The 17,758-nt window shown below is 68.4% G+C and overlaps 3 protein-coding genes across 6 annotated transcripts; 1 reads left to right on the forward strand and 2 right to left on the reverse strand.

The window, feature by feature from the left end:
- Positions 1-29: 29 nt before the first annotated feature.
- Positions 30-4,432, reverse strand: AAMP (angio associated migratory cell protein). 2 transcript variants are annotated; one of them, XM_072875259.1, is made up of 11 exons: positions 4,290-4,432; positions 3,813-3,965; positions 3,273-3,392; positions 2,977-3,116; positions 2,717-2,861; positions 2,487-2,570; positions 2,087-2,202; positions 1,620-1,723; positions 1,046-1,136; positions 568-722; positions 30-303 (listed from the first exon to the last, which is right to left on the reverse strand). In XM_072875259.1, exons 1-11 carry the CDS (start codon positions 4,375-4,377, stop codon positions 228-230), a joined length of 1,272 nt encoding a protein of 423 aa, XP_072731360.1. In that variant the 5' UTR covers positions 4,378-4,432; the 3' UTR covers positions 30-227. The 2 variants fall into 2 exon arrangements, with proteins under 2 accessions (XP_072731360.1, XP_072731361.1); XM_072875260.1 differs by lacking the exon at positions 568-722.
- A 158-nt stretch (positions 4,433-4,590) lies between these two features.
- PNKD (PNKD metallo-beta-lactamase domain containing) lies at positions 4,591-17,392 on the forward strand. 2 transcript variants are annotated; one of them, XM_072875262.1, is made up of 10 exons: positions 4,591-4,681; positions 5,074-5,287; positions 14,549-14,664; positions 14,908-15,020; positions 15,259-15,317; positions 15,459-15,551; positions 15,793-15,956; positions 16,074-16,160; positions 16,268-16,383; positions 16,582-17,392. In XM_072875262.1, exons 1-10 carry the CDS (start codon positions 4,639-4,641, stop codon positions 16,753-16,755), a joined length of 1,179 nt encoding a protein of 392 aa, XP_072731363.1. In that variant the 5' UTR covers positions 4,591-4,638; the 3' UTR covers positions 16,756-17,392. The 2 variants fall into 2 exon arrangements, with proteins under 2 accessions (XP_072731363.1, XP_072731362.1); XM_072875261.1 differs by lacking the exons at positions 4,591-4,681; positions 5,074-5,287 and adding an exon at positions 13,194-13,375 and having other exon boundaries at positions 16,582-17,391.
- TMBIM1 (transmembrane BAX inhibitor motif containing 1) lies at positions 6,067-13,091 on the reverse strand. Of its 2 annotated transcripts, none has more exons than XM_072875265.1 (12): positions 12,903-13,091; positions 8,890-9,134; positions 8,694-8,776; positions 8,535-8,599; positions 8,349-8,402; positions 8,160-8,210; positions 7,948-7,987; positions 7,737-7,774; positions 7,423-7,510; positions 7,190-7,285; positions 6,856-6,909; positions 6,067-6,740 (listed from the first exon to the last, which is right to left on the reverse strand). In XM_072875265.1, the coding sequence occupies exons 2-12, from the start codon at positions 9,104-9,106 to the stop codon at positions 6,597-6,599; spliced, it is 930 nt and encodes a 309-aa protein (XP_072731366.1). In that variant the 5' UTR covers positions 9,107-9,134; positions 12,903-13,091; the 3' UTR covers positions 6,067-6,596. The 2 variants fall into 2 exon arrangements, with proteins under 2 accessions (XP_072731366.1, XP_072731365.1); XM_072875264.1 differs by lacking the exon at positions 12,903-13,091 and adding an exon at positions 12,671-12,803.
- Positions 17,393-17,758: the final 366 nt, after the last annotated feature.

Consider the following 17,758-nt stretch of genomic DNA (forward strand, 5'->3'; position numbering starts at 1 on the left):
CCCCAACAAGCAGAGTGCATGGCATCCAGTTAAGTGAAATAATTTATATAATTAAAAGACATTTTCATACAAAACCCCAGGCTTGGCCCCTAGATGGTGAGGGCAAAGCGGGGCAGGCTGGAAAATTACAAAGCACGCACTGGAGAAGGGTGGTGAAGCCCATCTCCCTCATCCCTCTGTACACGAGCCACCTGGCAGAGCCAGGACACCATCCCTCAGCACAGTTCCTAGCGATCGGGGCGCTGGACGCAGAATACTTTGGCTTGGTGGTCACCAGAGGTCGTCACCACAATGGAGGCATCCCTGGGGGGAGACAGGGCTCAGAGATGGGGCTGGGGGCTTTAGGCATCCCTCACCAACACCCCTGGCCCAGCTCTGACCTGTCCGACTCCTGCTTGAGACCCTCAAGTCTCAATATGGACCTGGGTCTGTCCCCCTCCTTTAGACCAGACCCCAGGGGCACCCAAAGGAGAGACAGCTTGTGATTCGAGTTCCTGAGGCTGGAGGCCCCTGCCACCCCTGGTCCCTCCACCCATCAGGGAAGGGGTCTAGGGGTTCTCCGCTCACTTGTTGACAGCAAAGTCGAGGATTTCAGCCGAGTGCCCTCGGTACTCGCTGATCATCTTCCCTGAGCGGGCGTCCCAGAGCCGCACGGCCCCGTCCAGGCTGCAGGTGTACACCACGGCCGAGCTCTCCTCCCACAGCAACTGCACGATCCCCGACTGGGGCAGGGGGAGGCCACAGGGTGAGTACTGGGGACACCCAGCAAGTCTCAGCTCCCCCCACATGTCCCCGTGTGTGTCCCCCTGTCCCCCCCCCCGCCGTTGTCGCCATCCCCACAGATAGGAGAGCCAGGGCCAAGCTATGGGGCACGTCCTCTGTGCAGGGACTGCGGCTGCCTTTGGGGAAGCCAAGGGGCTGAGGGAGAAGCACAAATTGGGAACTGGCCCCAGGAAAGCCCCTGGGCTCCAAGGGAGGTCTCAAATGGGCCCAAAGACATCCCCCCCCCCTCCCCGAGGCCTAGGGAGAGGGGGTAGGGCAGTACCTCGTGTTGGCACTTATGCCTCAAGGTCTGTGTGGACAGGTCATAGATAGCCAGCGTGCCGTCCAGGTAGCCCACAGCAGCCAGTGGCATCCTGCAGAGAGTGGAACAAGCATTACGTGGGCCTGGGGGAAGCAGGGATGGAAGCACGTGAAGGATCAAGGTTGAAGGCAAACCCTATGCTGAGGGCTACAGCATATCAAGAAGATGAGGGACAACCCAATGGCCAGAGGCACGAAACCCAACACGAGAGCGAGAGTCAGCAACCAGCCCAGGGTTCACAAGGGAGAAGACAATGTCCTGGTAGCAAAGATCCCCAGCAGCTGTCTGGAGGGTATCCCAGCCAAACAGTGGTCCATCAGGCTAGCCCAGAAACCCAGCAGGTTGCGGGAGGACTAAGCAGCTGGTGTGCCTTGTCCTCTGTGTCACACCCAAGTGACCCGGGCTCTCCACAGCCAGCTGGGGAGGATGGAGGTGAGAGAAACACAGCAGAACGAGCGCAAGGGATGGAAATGGATCTGTTTGTAAACAACCCCTGTAAGATCGAGCACTGAAGAGGGGCTGTCCCCACACTCACACATTACAGAAGCCCAGCGACTCCACCGAGTTGGACTCTGCCTCCTCGCCCTCGCCAGTGGGGGCCTTGGGGGCCACGCTCTCCATCTTGAAGACGCACACCACCTGGGTGGAGGGAGGCTGACTAGTCCCCGATTCACACTGAGGTCCCCTTCCTTACCCGGGATCGAGCCTACACCCCCTGGATACCAAGGCCCAACCCCAAAACCTCGGCTCCTCGGAGCAAACAAGGGGGAAACTTCCTTCTACGAACCCAGCGCGACCACCCAGCTACAGGTCCCACCAGTAGCTGGGAAGAAGCAGTTGTGTTGGCCAAGGGCGCCTCCTGCTGGCTGCCGGTGGCCACCACAGGCTGCTCGGGGCCGGCAGAGCCCTGAACCAGCCGGAGACAGCGGCCTGGCCCAGGACAGGGGCTTGGGAATCCGGTCCCCCAGGGCTCCTGGCTCTGCCCCTCCCACACGGACCCACCTTGCCCGTGGCGGAGTTGACCAGCTTGGCGTGACAGTCCACAGAGCCCGTCATGATCAAACTGCCATCCTGGTTGCTGGCCACACACGTCAAGGGGTCCTGGTGGCCGTCCTGGCCTGGGGGGTGAGCAGGAGAGGCATGAGCTCCGCATGTCCTCCCCGTGGAGAGCCAGTGGGCCTCGAAACCCACCCTCCTGCAGCCTCCACCTTGCCCGGCTCTGCCATCACCCTGGTGGCAAGGAGCAGCCACCTGTGGTGACAGGGAAACCCAGCACCAGGCTCCCTCTGGCAGCTCCTGGCCTCGGACAGTGCCACCTCTTCACCGGGGCAGAGGTCAGAGCCCACTGGAAGTGGCCATTCCCCAATTACGGAGCCCTCCAGGTGACTACCCTCTTCCCTACCTTTCAGGACATGCAGCGAGGTTCCCTGCTTCAAGTCCCAGATGCGCATGGTCCCGTCCTCATACCCCACCACTGCTCGCTTCCCTGGGTGAGACAGAGCCAGCGGATAGAGCCAGAGCTCCCCTCGTCCCTCCACCTCCCGCTCAGCACAGACTGGCAGAAGCAGGAGGGCAGATGGCGGCAGCAGGATCTGGTGACGTTCCCCACTCCAGACAGCTCCCGTGCCTCACCATCAGGCAGGATCCTGCCACACGTGGCCGGGCATGCAGGGCCCTGGAAGGTTTTGCAGTCTCCACTGGGGATCTTCCACATCCAGGAGTTGCCATCAGCCGTGCCCGCCAGAAGGACGTGGGCTTGAGGGTGCCACTCCATCCACTGGGCAAGGAGAGGGACAGGCAGTGTCATGGGGGTGGCGTCTCCCCTGCCACCCAGCTGAGTCCTGGCTGCTGGCCCACAAGCTCCCCACGGCACAAGGGGTCCCACCACTCACCTCCAAGTCCCCCACCTCAAAGGACCAAACTTCTTCCTTGGTGTCCACCCGCCACACTTTGATAAGCCCAGACATGTCACCCGTGGCCACAAACACAGAGTCGTGACTGAAGCCAGCACAGGTGACCGAGTCCTTGTGTCCTAGAGACGTTAGGGGACAGAGACTGCTCAGGCCAAGCTACGGAGGATGGTCAGGAGCCTGGCTCCAGCAGAGCATCGGCTGGGGAAGAGCATGTCCGGAGAGACGTGGCAGGGAGGAGACACGGCCACTCACTCGGACAGCCTCGAGCACCTCACCTGAGCATTCAAACAGGAGCTCTCCGTCACTCACACGCCACACAAAGGCCTTGTCGTCCTCCCCGCCCGTCACTGCCAGCGTGTTGGTCTTGGGGTCGAGGCTCACACAGAAAACAGAAGCTTCACAAAAGAGAAGAGAGAGGCTACATGGCTCAGACGCCGCTCACGCCCCACCCGACATTCCCAGGGGATCCAAACCCCACGCAAGGCCAGGTCTGGGTGGGATGTCAGCGAGCTGAACTCCCAACCCAAACCAGTGGGAATCCGTTCTTCCGGCGGGGGAAGAGCAGCACAGGCTGTCTGCTGAGCTCAGGGCGAGCCACCACGGTAGGAGGCTCCAAGGGCTTCTCTACCGGAGCGTGAGTTAGAAGCCAGCAAAGCCCAAGGCATCGCAGCCCTGAGCCGTGACGGCTGTCCCAGGGAGGGCCGGGAGACGGCAGCCTGGCAAGGACCTGCTGTGCGCCTTGCTCTGCGGAAAGCCAGGGTGGGAGCAGGTCCCGAGGGGGACCCCGGCTGCCGCTGCCCGCGCCCACCACTCACCCGAGTGGAGGGAGAACGTGACCTCGCTGTCGTCCTGCGCCTCCATGCCCTCCTCCACCCCCTCGTCGTCCTCCGTCTCCCAAGCCTCGGCGTCGGGGTCTGCCGCCCCCTCGTCGTCAAAGTCCACGTCCTCCATCTCGTCGGCCAGGTCATCTGCAGAGGGCGAAGGTCAGGACGCGGTCGCGGCCTGCCCGGCTCGGCCCTCCCAGGGCAGGCGGCCGGGGGACGGGGCAGCGGGGGGGACGCGCGATCCCGATGCTACCGCGGCCGGGAGACCCGGAGCAGCGGGGCCGCGAAGGAGCGGAGCGCGACGCGGGGAGAGGCCGCAAGCCCGGGGGGGGCGGGGAACGGGCCGGGGACCCGCGGCCGGGCCGGGCCTGGCGCTGGGGCGGGGCCGGAGTGGGCCCGGTGCCCCGGCGGGAGGCCGGAGCCCCCGCAAGCCCTGCCCGGTGCGCGGCGCGGGGCGCCCCGTCTCACCCGGCCCGGGCGGGCCCAGCTCCACCACCTCGATGATCTCCTCGTCGCCGTGGAAGCCCAGCGCCCCCGGGCCCTCGGCGGGCTCCATGCCGGCCTGCCCGCGCACCCCACCCCGCCGCCGCCGCTTCCGCCGCTCGCCCCGCCCTGGCCAATCCCCGCCCGCCGCCCTCCCGCCTCAGCCAACCCCGACCCGCGCCCTCACCCGGACCCCGCCCCTTCCGCCAGCAGCGTAGGCCGGCTCCGCCCCGCGCGGTGCTCTCTGGGAGTTGTAGTTTCTAGCGCGCAGCCCGGGCAGCACCGCCCCTGCACGGCGGACTGCAGCTCCCGGCATGCAGCGGGACTGCCGCACATGGCACGGCCCACCATGGCGGCGGCGCTCGGCGGACTGCGGGGTAACGGCGGGCGGGCGGGCGGAGGGGGCGGCCCCGGGGCGGGGGGACCGGGAGCGTCCCGCCACCACCCTCACCGCACGGCCCCGCGGCCCCCGACGCCCAACCCCCGGGACGTCCCCAGGACCGGCCCGCAGGGCCTCGGCCCCGCCCCGCCCGCTTGAGGAGAGGTCTGAGAGCCACGCCCCTGGCGCGCTTGGCCACGCCCCTCGCCCTTGGCCACGCCCCGCACGGCTCAGGCCCCGCCCTCGAGCTCCCCCTGCCGCCGGGGCAGGGGCAAGGGCAAGGGCAGGGGTACGGGCAGGAGTAAGGGCAGGGGTACGGGCAGGGCAGCTGGGGCTGGGCCCCCCGGGCTGCCCCGTGGCCGCCCCTTCCTAACGCCTCTCTCCCTGCAGGGTTGCTGGCGGCGGCAGGACCGGCAGTGGGTCCCGCCAGGCCCCGGGGGTGGCCGGCCCCGCTGGGCACACGGCTCCTCGGGCAGAGCTGCCGCCGGCCGGCAGGGCCACGGGCCGGCCCGGAGCCTGGCAGCGGGGGGCCCCCCGAGGGGGTGGAGTACATCCCCACGCGCAAGAAGGGCAAGAACCCGATGAAGCCCGTGGGGGTGGCCTGGTGAGTGGCGCCGGCGGCGGGAGAGGCTCTGCACCGGGAAGCTCCGCTGCTCTGCGGGGCCTGGAGGGACGGGGGGGGGGTCCTGGGGGCCCGCAGCGCTGAGCGGGGGGGTGTCCGTGCCGCCCCAGGGTGGCACAGGGCCCTCGTCTCCCCGCTGGCTCTCTCCATCTCCTGCCCGCCGGCTGTCCTGCAGGGCCATCGGATTGCCCTCCGGCATCATCCTCTTCCTCCTGGCCAAGCGGGAAGTGGACAAAAACCGTCTGGAGCAGATCAAAATCCGCCGAAAGATGATGGAAGCCAACCAGGGCGAGTACGAGACCGAGCGATACAAGAGGGTGGCCAGGGGGGCATAGCTGGGCTGCCCCCGCCCCCAGCCTGGCACCGTGGCACCTCGAAGGGACCGGCCGAGGGGACACCAGCCCCGTGGGACACGCGACACTGGCACCTGCCTGCCCTGTACAGCCCGTGGGGTGGTTGTGGGGCTGGATAGGGACAAATAAACCTCATGCCTGGTGAGTGGAACAGCTCGGTGCCGCTGCGGTCGCTCCCTCCGCGCTCAGGCCCAGGCTCTGCCTGCCCCCGCAGCGGGGGAGGCCCAGCAGCCCTGCCGCCGGCGTTCTGCCCACAAGGGCGGAAGGGTACGGGCAGGGGAGGGAGGCCAGACCTAGAGCACCTCGACCTTGGTTTTCCGCCCCAAAGCAGGGTTTGCGCTGCCCTGGGCCACAGCCCCCGTTAAGGCTGTCCACAGGTTTCGCCACATCACTAAGACTGGGACCGTCTGGAAAATTAAAGTGTTTTATTTAGCAAGTGCAACTTTGCCCGCATCCATGGCTGCGGGGCCTCTGCGACATGAGCTCTGCCACGAGTCCTGCCATGGGGGTCCCAGCTGCCCCCTGCCTGCACCGGGCACTGCCGCAGGTTGGGGAGGGGGGCACGGCCAGAGCCGCGTTTAAGGCACTGAGTGAATTGCACCGACCGGGCTCTGCCAAAAAAATCCCAACACGATCCCAGCGGCCACTGCCAGCTCCCTGTGCCCAGGCAGGACCGTGGCGCTCCGGTGCCAGCTCGGCACCACCAGCACAGCCTCAGCGAGCGGTGCCGAGGCCGGGCACTGCCCAAACACTGGCGGCCGGTCCCCACCACCACCCTTGGAGGCTTGTGGGGGGGTGATCAAGGGAAGCCCTTTCCTTAGCAGCCTACGGGTAGGGATGCTGAAGCGTTAGGAGTCATGGTAAGTGGCCGTATCCTGTACAGGGGCCAAAGGAGGGGGTGAGGGGCAGCAGGGAGGGGGACAGGAGGGGTCCCGGGGCTAATCCCGGCCCACAATCTGCAGGATGAAGGTGAAGATGTAGATGATGTCAGTGTAGATGGTGAGGGCACCGTAGATGTACTCCTCGGGGCTCAGCGTGTTCTTCCTGTTCCCCAGCACAAGTTGGGTGTCATAGGCAAGGAACTGGGGGGGCAGAGGGGGCCAGGGAGGGAAGTGGGGTGGGTTCCCCACCCCCCAGTTCTCTGCCCCCCCCAGTTCCCTGCCTGACACCCTCTGCCCACCCCAGCTGTGAACTCACCAGGGTGAAGGCGATGGCACCGATGGCTGCATACAGCATATGGAGCCAGGGGACCTGCGCAGGGAAGGAGACGCGGGCAGGGTGAGCTGGGTGCTGGCAGGCAGCGGGCAAGGCAAGGCAGGTCCTGCCCGCACCCAGCTCCCAAGGAGATGCCGCTGATGCTGATGCCGATGCACCCTCTCCCTTCGGGCAAGCTGCCTCTGCCGTGGCCAGCACCACACCCTGCTTCCCGGCAAAGGGGGACCACCCAAACCCCCCTGCCCATACTAGCCCTGAGGATACCCAACCAGGGACACCCGTGGCACCCCACAGCCCCTCTGTCCCCCCCACTCACATATTTGAAGGAGAGGACGATGGCAGTGACGATCCCGGTCACCATGACCACAATGCCCAGCACGCAGAAGAGCCCCGGGCACGATGTAAAATCAACCTGCCGGGGACAGGGACACACACACACACACAGACGCACACATATATCATGGGCGAGCCTGGGGTATCCCCACCGCTGGGTTCCCCGTGCCTGACCCCCCCTGGGCAGGGCAGGGCAGGGCATGTCCCCCTCCTTGCCTTGGTCTGGAAGCAGAAGATGGTGACAATGATGGCCACGATGGCAGTGATGATCATGGCGATCAGGACGGCGTTAGTCCGGTACATGCTGCGGACGGAGGGGACACCAGAGTCACCCCACGCTTCGGCATCCCCCTGCCAGGGGGGTGTTGGTGACACCCCATGGCCCCGATCCCGGGCAGGGACCCCGCTGTCCCTGAGCCCAGGGGACTGGGGCGTCTCCCGGCTCCCAGCAGCCTCTCATTTGAGCCAGCCGCACGGTGGGGAACAGGAGAGACCCCAGCTCCTGTCACTGCGGGGTCCCCGGGGCGTACCTGGCTATCGTCCCCGTCATCAGCCCCATGGCCAGCGTCTGTGGGAGAGGAGAAGGGTGGGCTCAGTGGGGCGAGCGGCACCATGAGGGGTAGCCGTTCCTGGCTGCCCCCCACCTGCCCTCGCATCCCCCTATCCCTCCCAGCCCGCCTGGGGAGCCGGGGTGCCGTGGGGGCACCACCAGCCCCCCCCCGCCAGCCCCAGCCCACTCACAAAGATGCTCAGCAGGATGATGTTCCAGGGGAAGCGTCTCCTGTGGACGAAACGGGGAGAGAGGTGAGCTGGTGACAGTGGCCATGTCGTGTCCCCCCAGTCCCCACCCCCTGGGGGCAGCCCCAGGCAGGGACCCCCCTCCTGATGCCCTGGAGACACCCCCCCATATCCGCACACCCCCACACCAGACGTCCCAGCCACCAGCGACTCACCGGGGACCCTGGCAGCAGACCAGCACCAGGTAGGTCACCAGGAACACGGCGCTGCAGAGAGAGACAGCAGGTGTCAGCCCTGCAACCCCCCCACCAGGACCCCCCCCGGGCTGGGAGGCTGCGACTGTGGGGTGCCAGCTGCCAGAGGGCACCCCGGGGGGGGCAGAAGCCAGTGGACCCCCTACTCACTACGAGGCGTAGTAGATGGCGACGTTCCTCTGGACAAAGGAGCGGACAGGGGAGCTGCGGGACGGGAGGGATGAGCGTGAGGGAGGGGGAACAGCAACTACTGTCCCCTCGGGACCCCCCCCAGGGGACATGGAGCCAGGCTCCCCTCTTTTTTGGGGCAAGGCTAAGGAGGGACCCTCCACTCACACAAAGGTGAACACAGCGATGATCCCCACCGTCACCAGCAGCTGCAGGGAGATGATGGCATAGACCTGCAAGAGACAGGGCGGGGGGTCAGCACCCGGCCCCCCACCCCAACAGGTGCCCCCCGACCCTGACAGATGCCCCCGGCCCACCGGGACTCGCCTTGCGGATGAAGGTGTGCCGGACTTTCTTGTCGTCCCAATCGGCCGATTGGAAGGGGGAGCCGTCCCCGATGCCATCGTCACCTGCGGTGGGGGACACCCCTCAGCACCAGGGTGGGTTGCGCAGCCCCCCATAGCACGCTGTTTCTAATGCCCCCCCCCCCCCCAAAAAAAAAATCCAAGGTGCCCCCACTTACCGAACCGAACGGGCATGGTGGGCATGGCCATCCCCGGCTGGGGGTACCCCCCTGCTGCTGGGTACCCCCCTGGCTGCGCGTAGCCCCCTGCTGCAGGGTATCCCCCGGGCTGCGGGTACCCCCCGGCGTAGTGGGGGGGCTGGGGGTACACCCCCGGGGGCGGGGGGTAGAGGGGGTTCTTGTCATCATAGGGTGGGGGCGCGTTGGGCTGCGCCATGCCGGCTCCCTGCGCCTTCCGCAGGCACCTGGAGGGGAGAGAAGATGGGGGGTGTCAGTGCGGGTCCCCCTCCCTGGGCAGGACGCGTCCCCGGCGAGTGGAGCCGCAGGTACGGCGACACAGGCGACGGTGGAGCCGCAAAACCTCCCCCTCCCACTTTAATAGCGGCTTCTAATTAATAAGGACAAGCTGGCCAGTGGGTCAATGAGAGGCGAGCGACATCCCCACTGTCCCTCGGCCAGGGCCACCCGCATTCCTGTGCCCTGAGTCCCCAGCGCCTGCGTCAGTGGCCAGCCATGGGCAGGGCATGGCCACGCGCTGACTCAAGCCACGGCAGGGACGTGACCTCTCCAGCAGGGACGTGACCCCTCCGGCCGCCGGAGCCCACCCTGCCATCGCCGGGGGGCAGGGAGCACCTGGGGACAAACAGCATCACCCTGCGGCTGCCTGGGATGGAAACACAGGGCCTGATCCTGATCACACCCATGCAGACCCCACTGCCCCCCCCCCATTTCGGGGGTGCCCCCCGCCCAGCAGCCCAGTGGGTCACGTGGGGGCTCCAGAATTCCTGAGTCCCCCCCAGGGAGTTATAGGGACAAGTGCCACCTGCGTCACCTCGGAGAGGGGTGGACGCATCCCCAGGGAGGGGAGCCAGGACCCCCCTGGGGCTGAGCTCCCCTCCCCATCCGTGCCGGGCCCCCTCGCAGAGCCCCCGGCAGCCGTGAGCAGCCAGCCCGGGCCCAGGGCCAGCTGCCGGGCTTGGCCCCAGGAGGAGGAGGAGGAGGAGGAGGAAGACAAGACCTCCAAGGCCAGGAAAACAACGGCACTGCCAGGAGCCAGTGCCAGTCCTTTACCCGCCTGCCACCCCCCCAGCACTGGCACCGGGGGACGCTCACCCCGAAGCCCCAGGCAGGTGCCAGGACCCCCTGCGTCCCCCCTGCCCGCAGCGGTGACGTGACCCCAGGAAGGGACAAGGATCTGACCCCGACTGGGACTGGGCTGGGAGGGGACCTGGCACGTTCTCCAGCATGACGCCAGCGCTTCCAAGGCTGCGCTGGGCGGGCAGCGGTGCTGGAGGGGGCACGCCCAAGCCAGCCATGCCAGGCCAGGGCAAGCAGCTCAGCGTCCGTCCTTCCATCCCTCCCGCCGTTTGTCCGTCCCAGCCGCGGCAGAGCTGCCACAGCCACACCGCCCTTCACCATCGCAATGACGGCGGTGACGAAAATAACCAGCGTGGCGGTGACCACCCGGCCGGGAAGTTTCACTTTTGCTGCTCCGCGGTTTCCCAAAAAGCACCCGGTGCCCCCTGGCACTGCCTCGTCTGCGGGGCCAGGGAAGGGCCCAAAATAGGAGCCTGACCCCAGGAAAACCCCTGTGACTGGCACCCAGTTAGGGGGAACCGGAGCCCCCAGGAAGCAACCCAGGCATCTGGGGAAAGCGGGGTGTATCTGGCTGGCACATGGTCATCGAGGGGTCCCACCCTGTGCCCATGGCCGGCACCCCGTGGCAGGGGTCCGCCAGCTGCCCCAGCCCCTCCTGTCCCCACCCCAGCGGGGCGGCCTCAGGGTGGGGAAGGAACCAGCCTGACGGGTCCCTGCAGCCACCACACCCAGGGAGGCAGGCAGCAGCCTGCACCCTCCCCACGACGCGGCACAGCGGGGCCCCGAAACCAGAAGTCACCGGCCACAGGGCCACCTGGGCTGGCTCAGTGGCCCCGGCATGACGCGCCGTCCCCGGGGACAGGGTGCTGCTCTGCGCTGCCACCGTGACTCAGCACAGATAAGGCGCACGTAGCAGGGAACTGGGGTGCAGGCGGCCGTCACCCCCGGCACGGCTCCATGGGTGGCACCAGGCAGCATCCCCACCGGCCACCCCAGCGTTCCTGCCGGGCTCAGGCCCCTGCCACCAGCTCCACAGGGACCAAGGGGCACCTCGGAGGGGGACCGGGGTTTGGGGTGGGGGCCAGGGCTCCCCGCTTTCCCCATGGCTCCCCACGGTGAGGCTGCCTGGGAAAGCATCTGACTTCCCAGAGGAACCTGGAAACTCCCACCAGTGTGGCACGGCTTGGTACGGCACGGCACAGCCTGGTACGGCACGGCTTGGTACGGCACGGCTTGGTACAGCACGGCACAGCCTGGTACGGCACGGCTTGGTACGGCACGGCACGGCTTGGTACGGCATGGCATGGCTTGGTACGGCACGGCACAGCCTGGTACAGCACGGCACGGCTTGGTACGGCACAGCCTGGTACAGCATGGCATGGCTTGTTACGGCACAGCATGGCCTGGTATAGCATGGCATGGCTTGGTACAGCACAGCACGGCCTGGTACAGCACGGCACGGCTTGGTACAGCACGGCACGGTCTGGTATGGCATGGCATGGCTTGGTACAGCACAGCACGGCCTGGTATGGCATGGCATGGCTTGGTACAGCACGGCACAGCCTGGTACAGCACGGCACGGCTTGGTACGGCACGGCACAGCCTGGTATGGCATGGCATGGCTTGGTACAGCACAGCACGGCCTGGTACGGCACGGCACAGCCCGGTACGGGATGGCACAGCCTGGTACGGCACGGCTTGGTATGGCATGGCTTGGTACAGCACGGCACAGCCTGGTACACCGTGGCACAGCTTGGTACAGCACAGCACGGCCTGGTACGGCACAGCTCCTCCGTACGGCACGGCACGGCACAACCCAACACAGCACAACACAACTTGGCCTGGCTCAGCCCAGCCCAGCCAGGCTGACGCCGGGGGGGTCAGCGCGGCCCACCCAGGCCGGGTTCCCCCGCTGCCCCACCCCACTGCCTGTCCCCATGCCGCTCACATAGGACACGAGTTTGCAAGACCTCAGCATTGCCGCCGCCTCTCTGCCCCCCCCCCCCGCGACCCCCTCCCGGGGGGCAGGGGTGTGTGACAGAGCTGTCCTCCTCTGCCCAAGCCCAGGCGCCCCCACACCACCCAGAGCCGGTCCCCACACACACCCCACGGTGCCACCCCACACCCTGCCAGGCACAGACCCGTGCCCTCACCGCCTGAGACACCCCACGGGGTCCGTGGGGACACCCTCCACAGCACAAAGGACGGTGCCCCCCTCCGGATCACCCCACGCCACGCCCCGATTCCCCCCCACGCGATCCCGTGGGGTCCGGAAAACGGCACCAGCCCTACAGCCGGGTCCCGCCCGTGGGGGTCCTGTCCCCCCGCGTCCCTGCCCGCGGGACCCCGCTCCGTCCCCGCTCCCCCCCGCCACGCCGGACCTCGACCCGAAGTGCCCCCACCCGCTCCGGGGATGGGGGTGCGGGGGCTCGCAGCGCGTCCCCGCGGTTCAGGGACCGGCCTCCCACCCTCGCCCGGTCCCCGCCGCCCTCCGGGACGCTCGGTCCAGCGCTGGGACACCCCCCCGGCTATGGCACCGGAGGGGGCCGGGACGGGGGGGCCCGGGACGGCGGGGGGGGGGGGGGGCAACCGGGTGGGGGGGAGTCGGGGAACGGGGGGGACCGCCGGGCGGGGGGGGGAACCGGGACTGGCGGGGGGAGCGGAGCGGGGCCGGCCGCCCTACCTGCTGCGCGCTGCTCCGCCGGGCTGCGGCCGCGACGAGCCGGGACGGGGCGTCCGGGGCGGGGGAAGGCACCGCCCGCCCGCCGCCCGCCGCGCCCCCCCGCGGCGGCTCCGCGCCGCTGCGCCCCGGGGGCCCGGTGAGCCCGGGAGTGCGCCCGCCCTCCCGCTGCTCCCCGGGACGGACCCCCCTGACCCCCGCCCGCCGAACGGGGCCCCGGCCGCCCCCCCGGGACCTCCTTCCTGCCGGCTCTGACGTCACTCAGGGACCCCCTTCTCCACGCAGCGACGTCAGCTGGGGCGACACCCTTTCCGGCGATGGGGGTGGGGGGGGAATCCCCTCCGCTCCTCTCCGCTCCGCTCCTCTCCGCCGGTGAGGCGGTCGGTGTGTGCGCCCCCCCCCGGCCCCCGGTTCCCGCGGCAGTGACGCGGCGTGACCAGCAGGGGGCGCGCCGGGCGCGGGCGCGGGGGGCGTGGCCGGGGCGGCGGCGGTGGCGTGACGCGCGAGGGGGCGTGGCCGGGGCGGCATGGCCGCGGGGCGCGGGGGGCGGCGCCCGGCGGATGGCGGGGCCGCGCTGCGGGCGGCGGCGGCCGGTGCCCGCGGGCTGGGGGCCGCCTGCCTGCGCCGCTGCCTGCCCCTCTGCCGCCTCGCCCGCCGCGCCGCCGCCGCCCTCATGGCCCTCGCCGGCCCGCTGCTGTTCCGCGTGGGGTGAGTGTCCGCCGCGCCGGTGCCCCCCGCCGGGAGGGAGCCGCCGCCGCCCGCCTTTGTTCTGCCTCCGGGAGGAAAGGCCCGTCTTCCCCTGCTTGTGCGGAGCCCCCCGGGGAGGGGCCGAGGCCAGCCCGGTGTGCTCCGGCCCCGCTGGCACGGGGAGGCTGGGCTGGGGCGGGGGGGGGGGCGGCAGCGCTCCACGGGTGCTCAGCCTGCCCGGGCCGGCGGGGCGAGGGCAGGCCGTGTCAGCCCGGCTACCGGGGGGACTTTCTACGGCCGGGAATCGGTCGCCGGCTCCCTCAGCGCGGTGACAGTCACTCTTGGACCTGACACCCTCCCGCCCCGGGGCTCGTTCCCTCGGGTTTAATCGTTAACCCATCCCGGTGCCCCGGCCGTGGCCCTGCTGCCCGGTGCTGGCAGGAGCTCCCGCTCCCCGGCTTCGTGCTCCCACCCCCCATAGATGCAGGATCCCTCCCCGGTGTACCTGCCGGTGCCGGTGCCGAGGATGTAACCATCCAGGGGGATGCCCCTGGCCCGGGGATGGGCTTTGCAACCCGGGGCTTTGCACATCCTTCATGGCACCGGTCCCCGTCCCCAGCCCCAGAACGCTGCTGTATAAATGATCCCCTTGAGCCCCCCAGCCCGTGTGTGTTGCACTACTGCGTGGCACATGCCGCGGGGGCATTTCTTGCTTCCCTTTTCCTCGGCCCTTCTGCTCCCGCTTCCCTCTTCCCCGGGGCCGTGGCACCCAGGGCTGGCCCCTGGAGCGGGGTCAGCCCTGGGCATGGCCCCCCGGGGCAGGGGGGGGACAGCCGGGGATGCCCAGTAGCCAGAGTGCTGCTGCGGGCAAAGCCCTGGGTCTCCAGCCCTTCCCGGTGAGCAGAGCCCTCCTGGACAGATGGACGGACAGATGGACACCCCTGCAGTGATGCCCCTCCCCGGTCCTTGCTGCCCGGAGCGGCTGTGGGGGACCTGCCTGGGGAACCGATTCTGCCCTCACTGCAGATCTGGGGCAGGGGAGGGGGGCATGACGCCACCTCCAGCCCCCACGTGTGGCAAAGTGACCCTGTATGTGTCCCTCGTGAGGGTCCAGGTCATGGCAGCAGCCCCCTCCCCAAGTGGGCTCCTTGGGGGGCCTGGGGATTAACGCTGGGGGGTGTCTGCCCTCCCCAGGTACAGCCTGTACGCCCGCACACGGCTGGGCTACCTCTTCTACCAGCGGCAGGTGAAGAAGGCCCGGGAGCGGTACCCGCACGGCCACTCCGTGCCCCAGCCCTGCCGCTTCCCCGGTGAGTCCTGGCGAGACCCCCCCACCGTGGGCCTGTCACATCCCCCCCACCGTGGGCCCGTCACATCCCCCAACACTGGCACTTTGGGCTGGGGAGGGCTTGCCATCGCAAAATTGCCGGAAACATGTTTAACTGAGAATTTGGTTTAACATGTGGGGAGTTTGGCCTGGTCCCCCCCTCCCCTTCCCGGCCGGGGAGGTCATGCCCTGATGTATGTATGTCTGTCTGTTCGTCCCCACCCAGGAGTGAAAATCCTGCCCATTCCTGTGCTTTCCAACAACTACAGCTACCTGGTCATCGACACTGGCTCCAGCCAGGCGGCTGTCGTCGACCCCTCTGACCCGCTGGCTGTGCAGGTGAGACCCCCATAGCCCCCCCTGACCTGGTGCTCGGGTGTCCCTGGGTGAGGGGGTGGCATGTTTCTGGCTTTTTTGGGGGCAGAGGGGGGCAAATCTGCCCCTAATCTGCAGCCGTTAGTGCCCGGGGCAAGGTTGGAGGGTGGCAGGGCTCATCCAGCACCTGGGGAGCTGGGGGGGGGGGGGGGTTAGGGAGAGACTGGTACTCAGGGTCCGTATCGTCCCCCCCCATTCCCAGGCTGCCATTGAAGAAGAGGGGGTGATGCTGGAGGCCATATTCTGTACCCACAAACACTGGTAAGGAGCAAGAGGGGGACCTGGGGGGGTCAGCGGCTGCTGCAGAGGGTGCCCCAGCTGAGATGACCCCCAGTCCTAACCCATGTGGGGGCGGAGGATATGGGGAGGGACATTTAGGAGTGCTGACCTCCCTGTCCCCAGGGACCACAGCGGGGGGAACGCGGAGCTCCGCCAGCGGCATGGCTCCTGCAAGGTGTACGGCAGCGCCCTCGATGCCATCCCAGAACTCACCAAGTAAGTCCCGCGCCCTGCATCCTCCCCAGCACTCCTGGGGCGAGGGGGGGCTTCACCCCCAACCACCACTGCCTGCTCCACCCACCCACCAGTCCATCCCCCAAGTACTACGTTGCCTCCTTCATGGGCAGAGACCTGGCACGCTCACGACACTAGTGTACCAGGGAAGTGTTGCATGGGGTGTTTTGAGGTACGGGGGTGCGGACACCACCCTGACGGTGCACCCCTGTGCCCGGCGCAGCCCGCTTGCGGACAGGGAGAAGGTGAGCGTGGGCTGCCTGACCTTCGAGGCGCTCGCCACGCCTGGCCACACTGTGGGCCATATGGTGTACGTGCTGGACGGGGGGCCCTTTGGCAGCCCCCCCTGCCTCTTCTCTGGGGACCTGCTCTTCCTCGCTGGCTGCGGTGAGTGTGCCTGACCCTGGACCTGGATGGCTGGGGACAGGGGGGGTCCCACCCTGGGAAGGGCTTGGGGGGACCCCCCAATCCCCCCCCATGACAGGCAGTTGCGTGGGGGTCCAGGCAGGCTGTTTGAGGGCTCCCCTGAGACCATGCTCGCCTCCCTGGACGTGGCCGTGGGCTTGGGCGAGGACACGCTGCTATGGCCAGGTGAGCGTCCCCAACAGCGGGACAGAGCCACCGGTGTCCCCCCTAGCCCCCGCTGCTGAGCTGGGGAGCCAGGTGGGGGCAAAGCTAAGGGGTACGGGGGTCTGCAGGCCACGAGTACGCGCTGGAGTGCCTGACCTTCGCCAGCCTCCTGGAGCTGGACAACCCTGCGCTGGAGCAGAAGCTGCAGTGGGCAACGCAGCAGCGCCAGGAGAAGAGGAGCACGGTGAGACCGGGGGGGGTCCCCTGGCTGCAGCCCCCCCACCCCAGCCCCTCGTGGGGTTCCCCATCCCTCAGCGGGGATGCTGCACCCCGGCACCCTCTTGCATGGAAGGTGCCGTAGGAGAGGGGGGTGCTGGGGGGGATCCCCGCTCCCTGCTGGGGTGCTGCCTCTGGCAGGGGGGCTGAGCGGCTGCCCCCCCAGTGCCCCTCCACGCTGGGAGAGGAGCAGACTTACAACCCCTTCCTGCGGACCCACCGGCCGGAGCTGCAGGCAGCGCTGGGGCTGCGGCGGGGCGGGGGGGAGCACCCTGACATCTTCCGCGCCCGCGTCCTCAAGGAGGTGCGGAGGCGCAAAGACCTCTACAAAGCCACCTAGCCACACACTGCCCTCCCTCCCCGGACACCCCCTTTCCATGGGGCTGGGTGCTGCTCAGGCACCGGAGGACCCAAGACTGTGTGGTTTGTTTTGCTGTGAATCTCCCTCCTGGGGTACAGGGTTGGGAGGGGAAGAGTAGACCCCCCAGTCCTGTGGGCACCCTGTAAGTGATCCCTGCCTTTGCTCCCCCAGACTTGAGAGTCACCAGCTGTCAAGTAGAAGCACCTCGATCCCCTTTCTGGGGGTCTGTAGCCCCCCACCCCACTACTGGGGCTGTAGGGATGGCACTAAGGGCTTTCCTAACACCCCCCCCGTTTTTCTGGGAGCCCCCAATTCCCTCCCCCCCTCCCCCCCCAGCACTCAGGGAGCCCCCACCCCCCCTTCCCCTGTCAGCCCCCAGTGCTGTGCATCTGTGCACCTCCTTTGGGGCGGGGGGGGGCTGGGATGGAGCCAGCAAGGCAGGGGGGCCAGTACTACCTCCAGGCAAGGGGCTCTTCTCCAGCACCCCATGCTTGGTGCCAGAGCCCCCCCCTGCACACACACACACACACTGGGATGGGGCCACGGGGGCACACTGGTGGGGTGTGGGGGAATGCTGCTGTACTGGGGACTGGAGCTCCCCTACCACCCCCCAAATAAAAGAGTGGATCGGATTTGTACTTGTTTGAACCTTCCCCTCCGCGGCTGGTGGGGCCCCCCCCCACGCGAAACCCCGCGGTGGGGTCGCTGCCCCTTTAAGAGGCGGGGCCAGCCTGTTGCTACGGAGACCGCTGAGGCGTTGGTGGGGGGGGCACCGGGCAGGTTTGGGGGCCGGGGTTACCCCGGGGCGGCTGCTGGGGGGCGGCTGAGGGGCGGGGGCTGTTGGGGGTCCGTGGGGAGGATGGGGGGCGACAGGGGCTGGGGGGCTGCAGGGGGAGGTCACTGTGCCCCCCCCAGGGTTACACATGTGGGCACCGGCGCTGTACCGCGGTTTGGGGGAGACGTGCTGCCCCTCACCTGGGGG

The sequence above is a fragment of the Ciconia boyciana genome, chromosome 10 (genome assembly GCF_034638445.1).
Source record: "Ciconia boyciana chromosome 10, ASM3463844v1, whole genome shotgun sequence".
Classification (NCBI taxonomy): Eukaryota; Metazoa; Chordata; class Aves; order Ciconiiformes; family Ciconiidae; genus Ciconia; species Ciconia boyciana.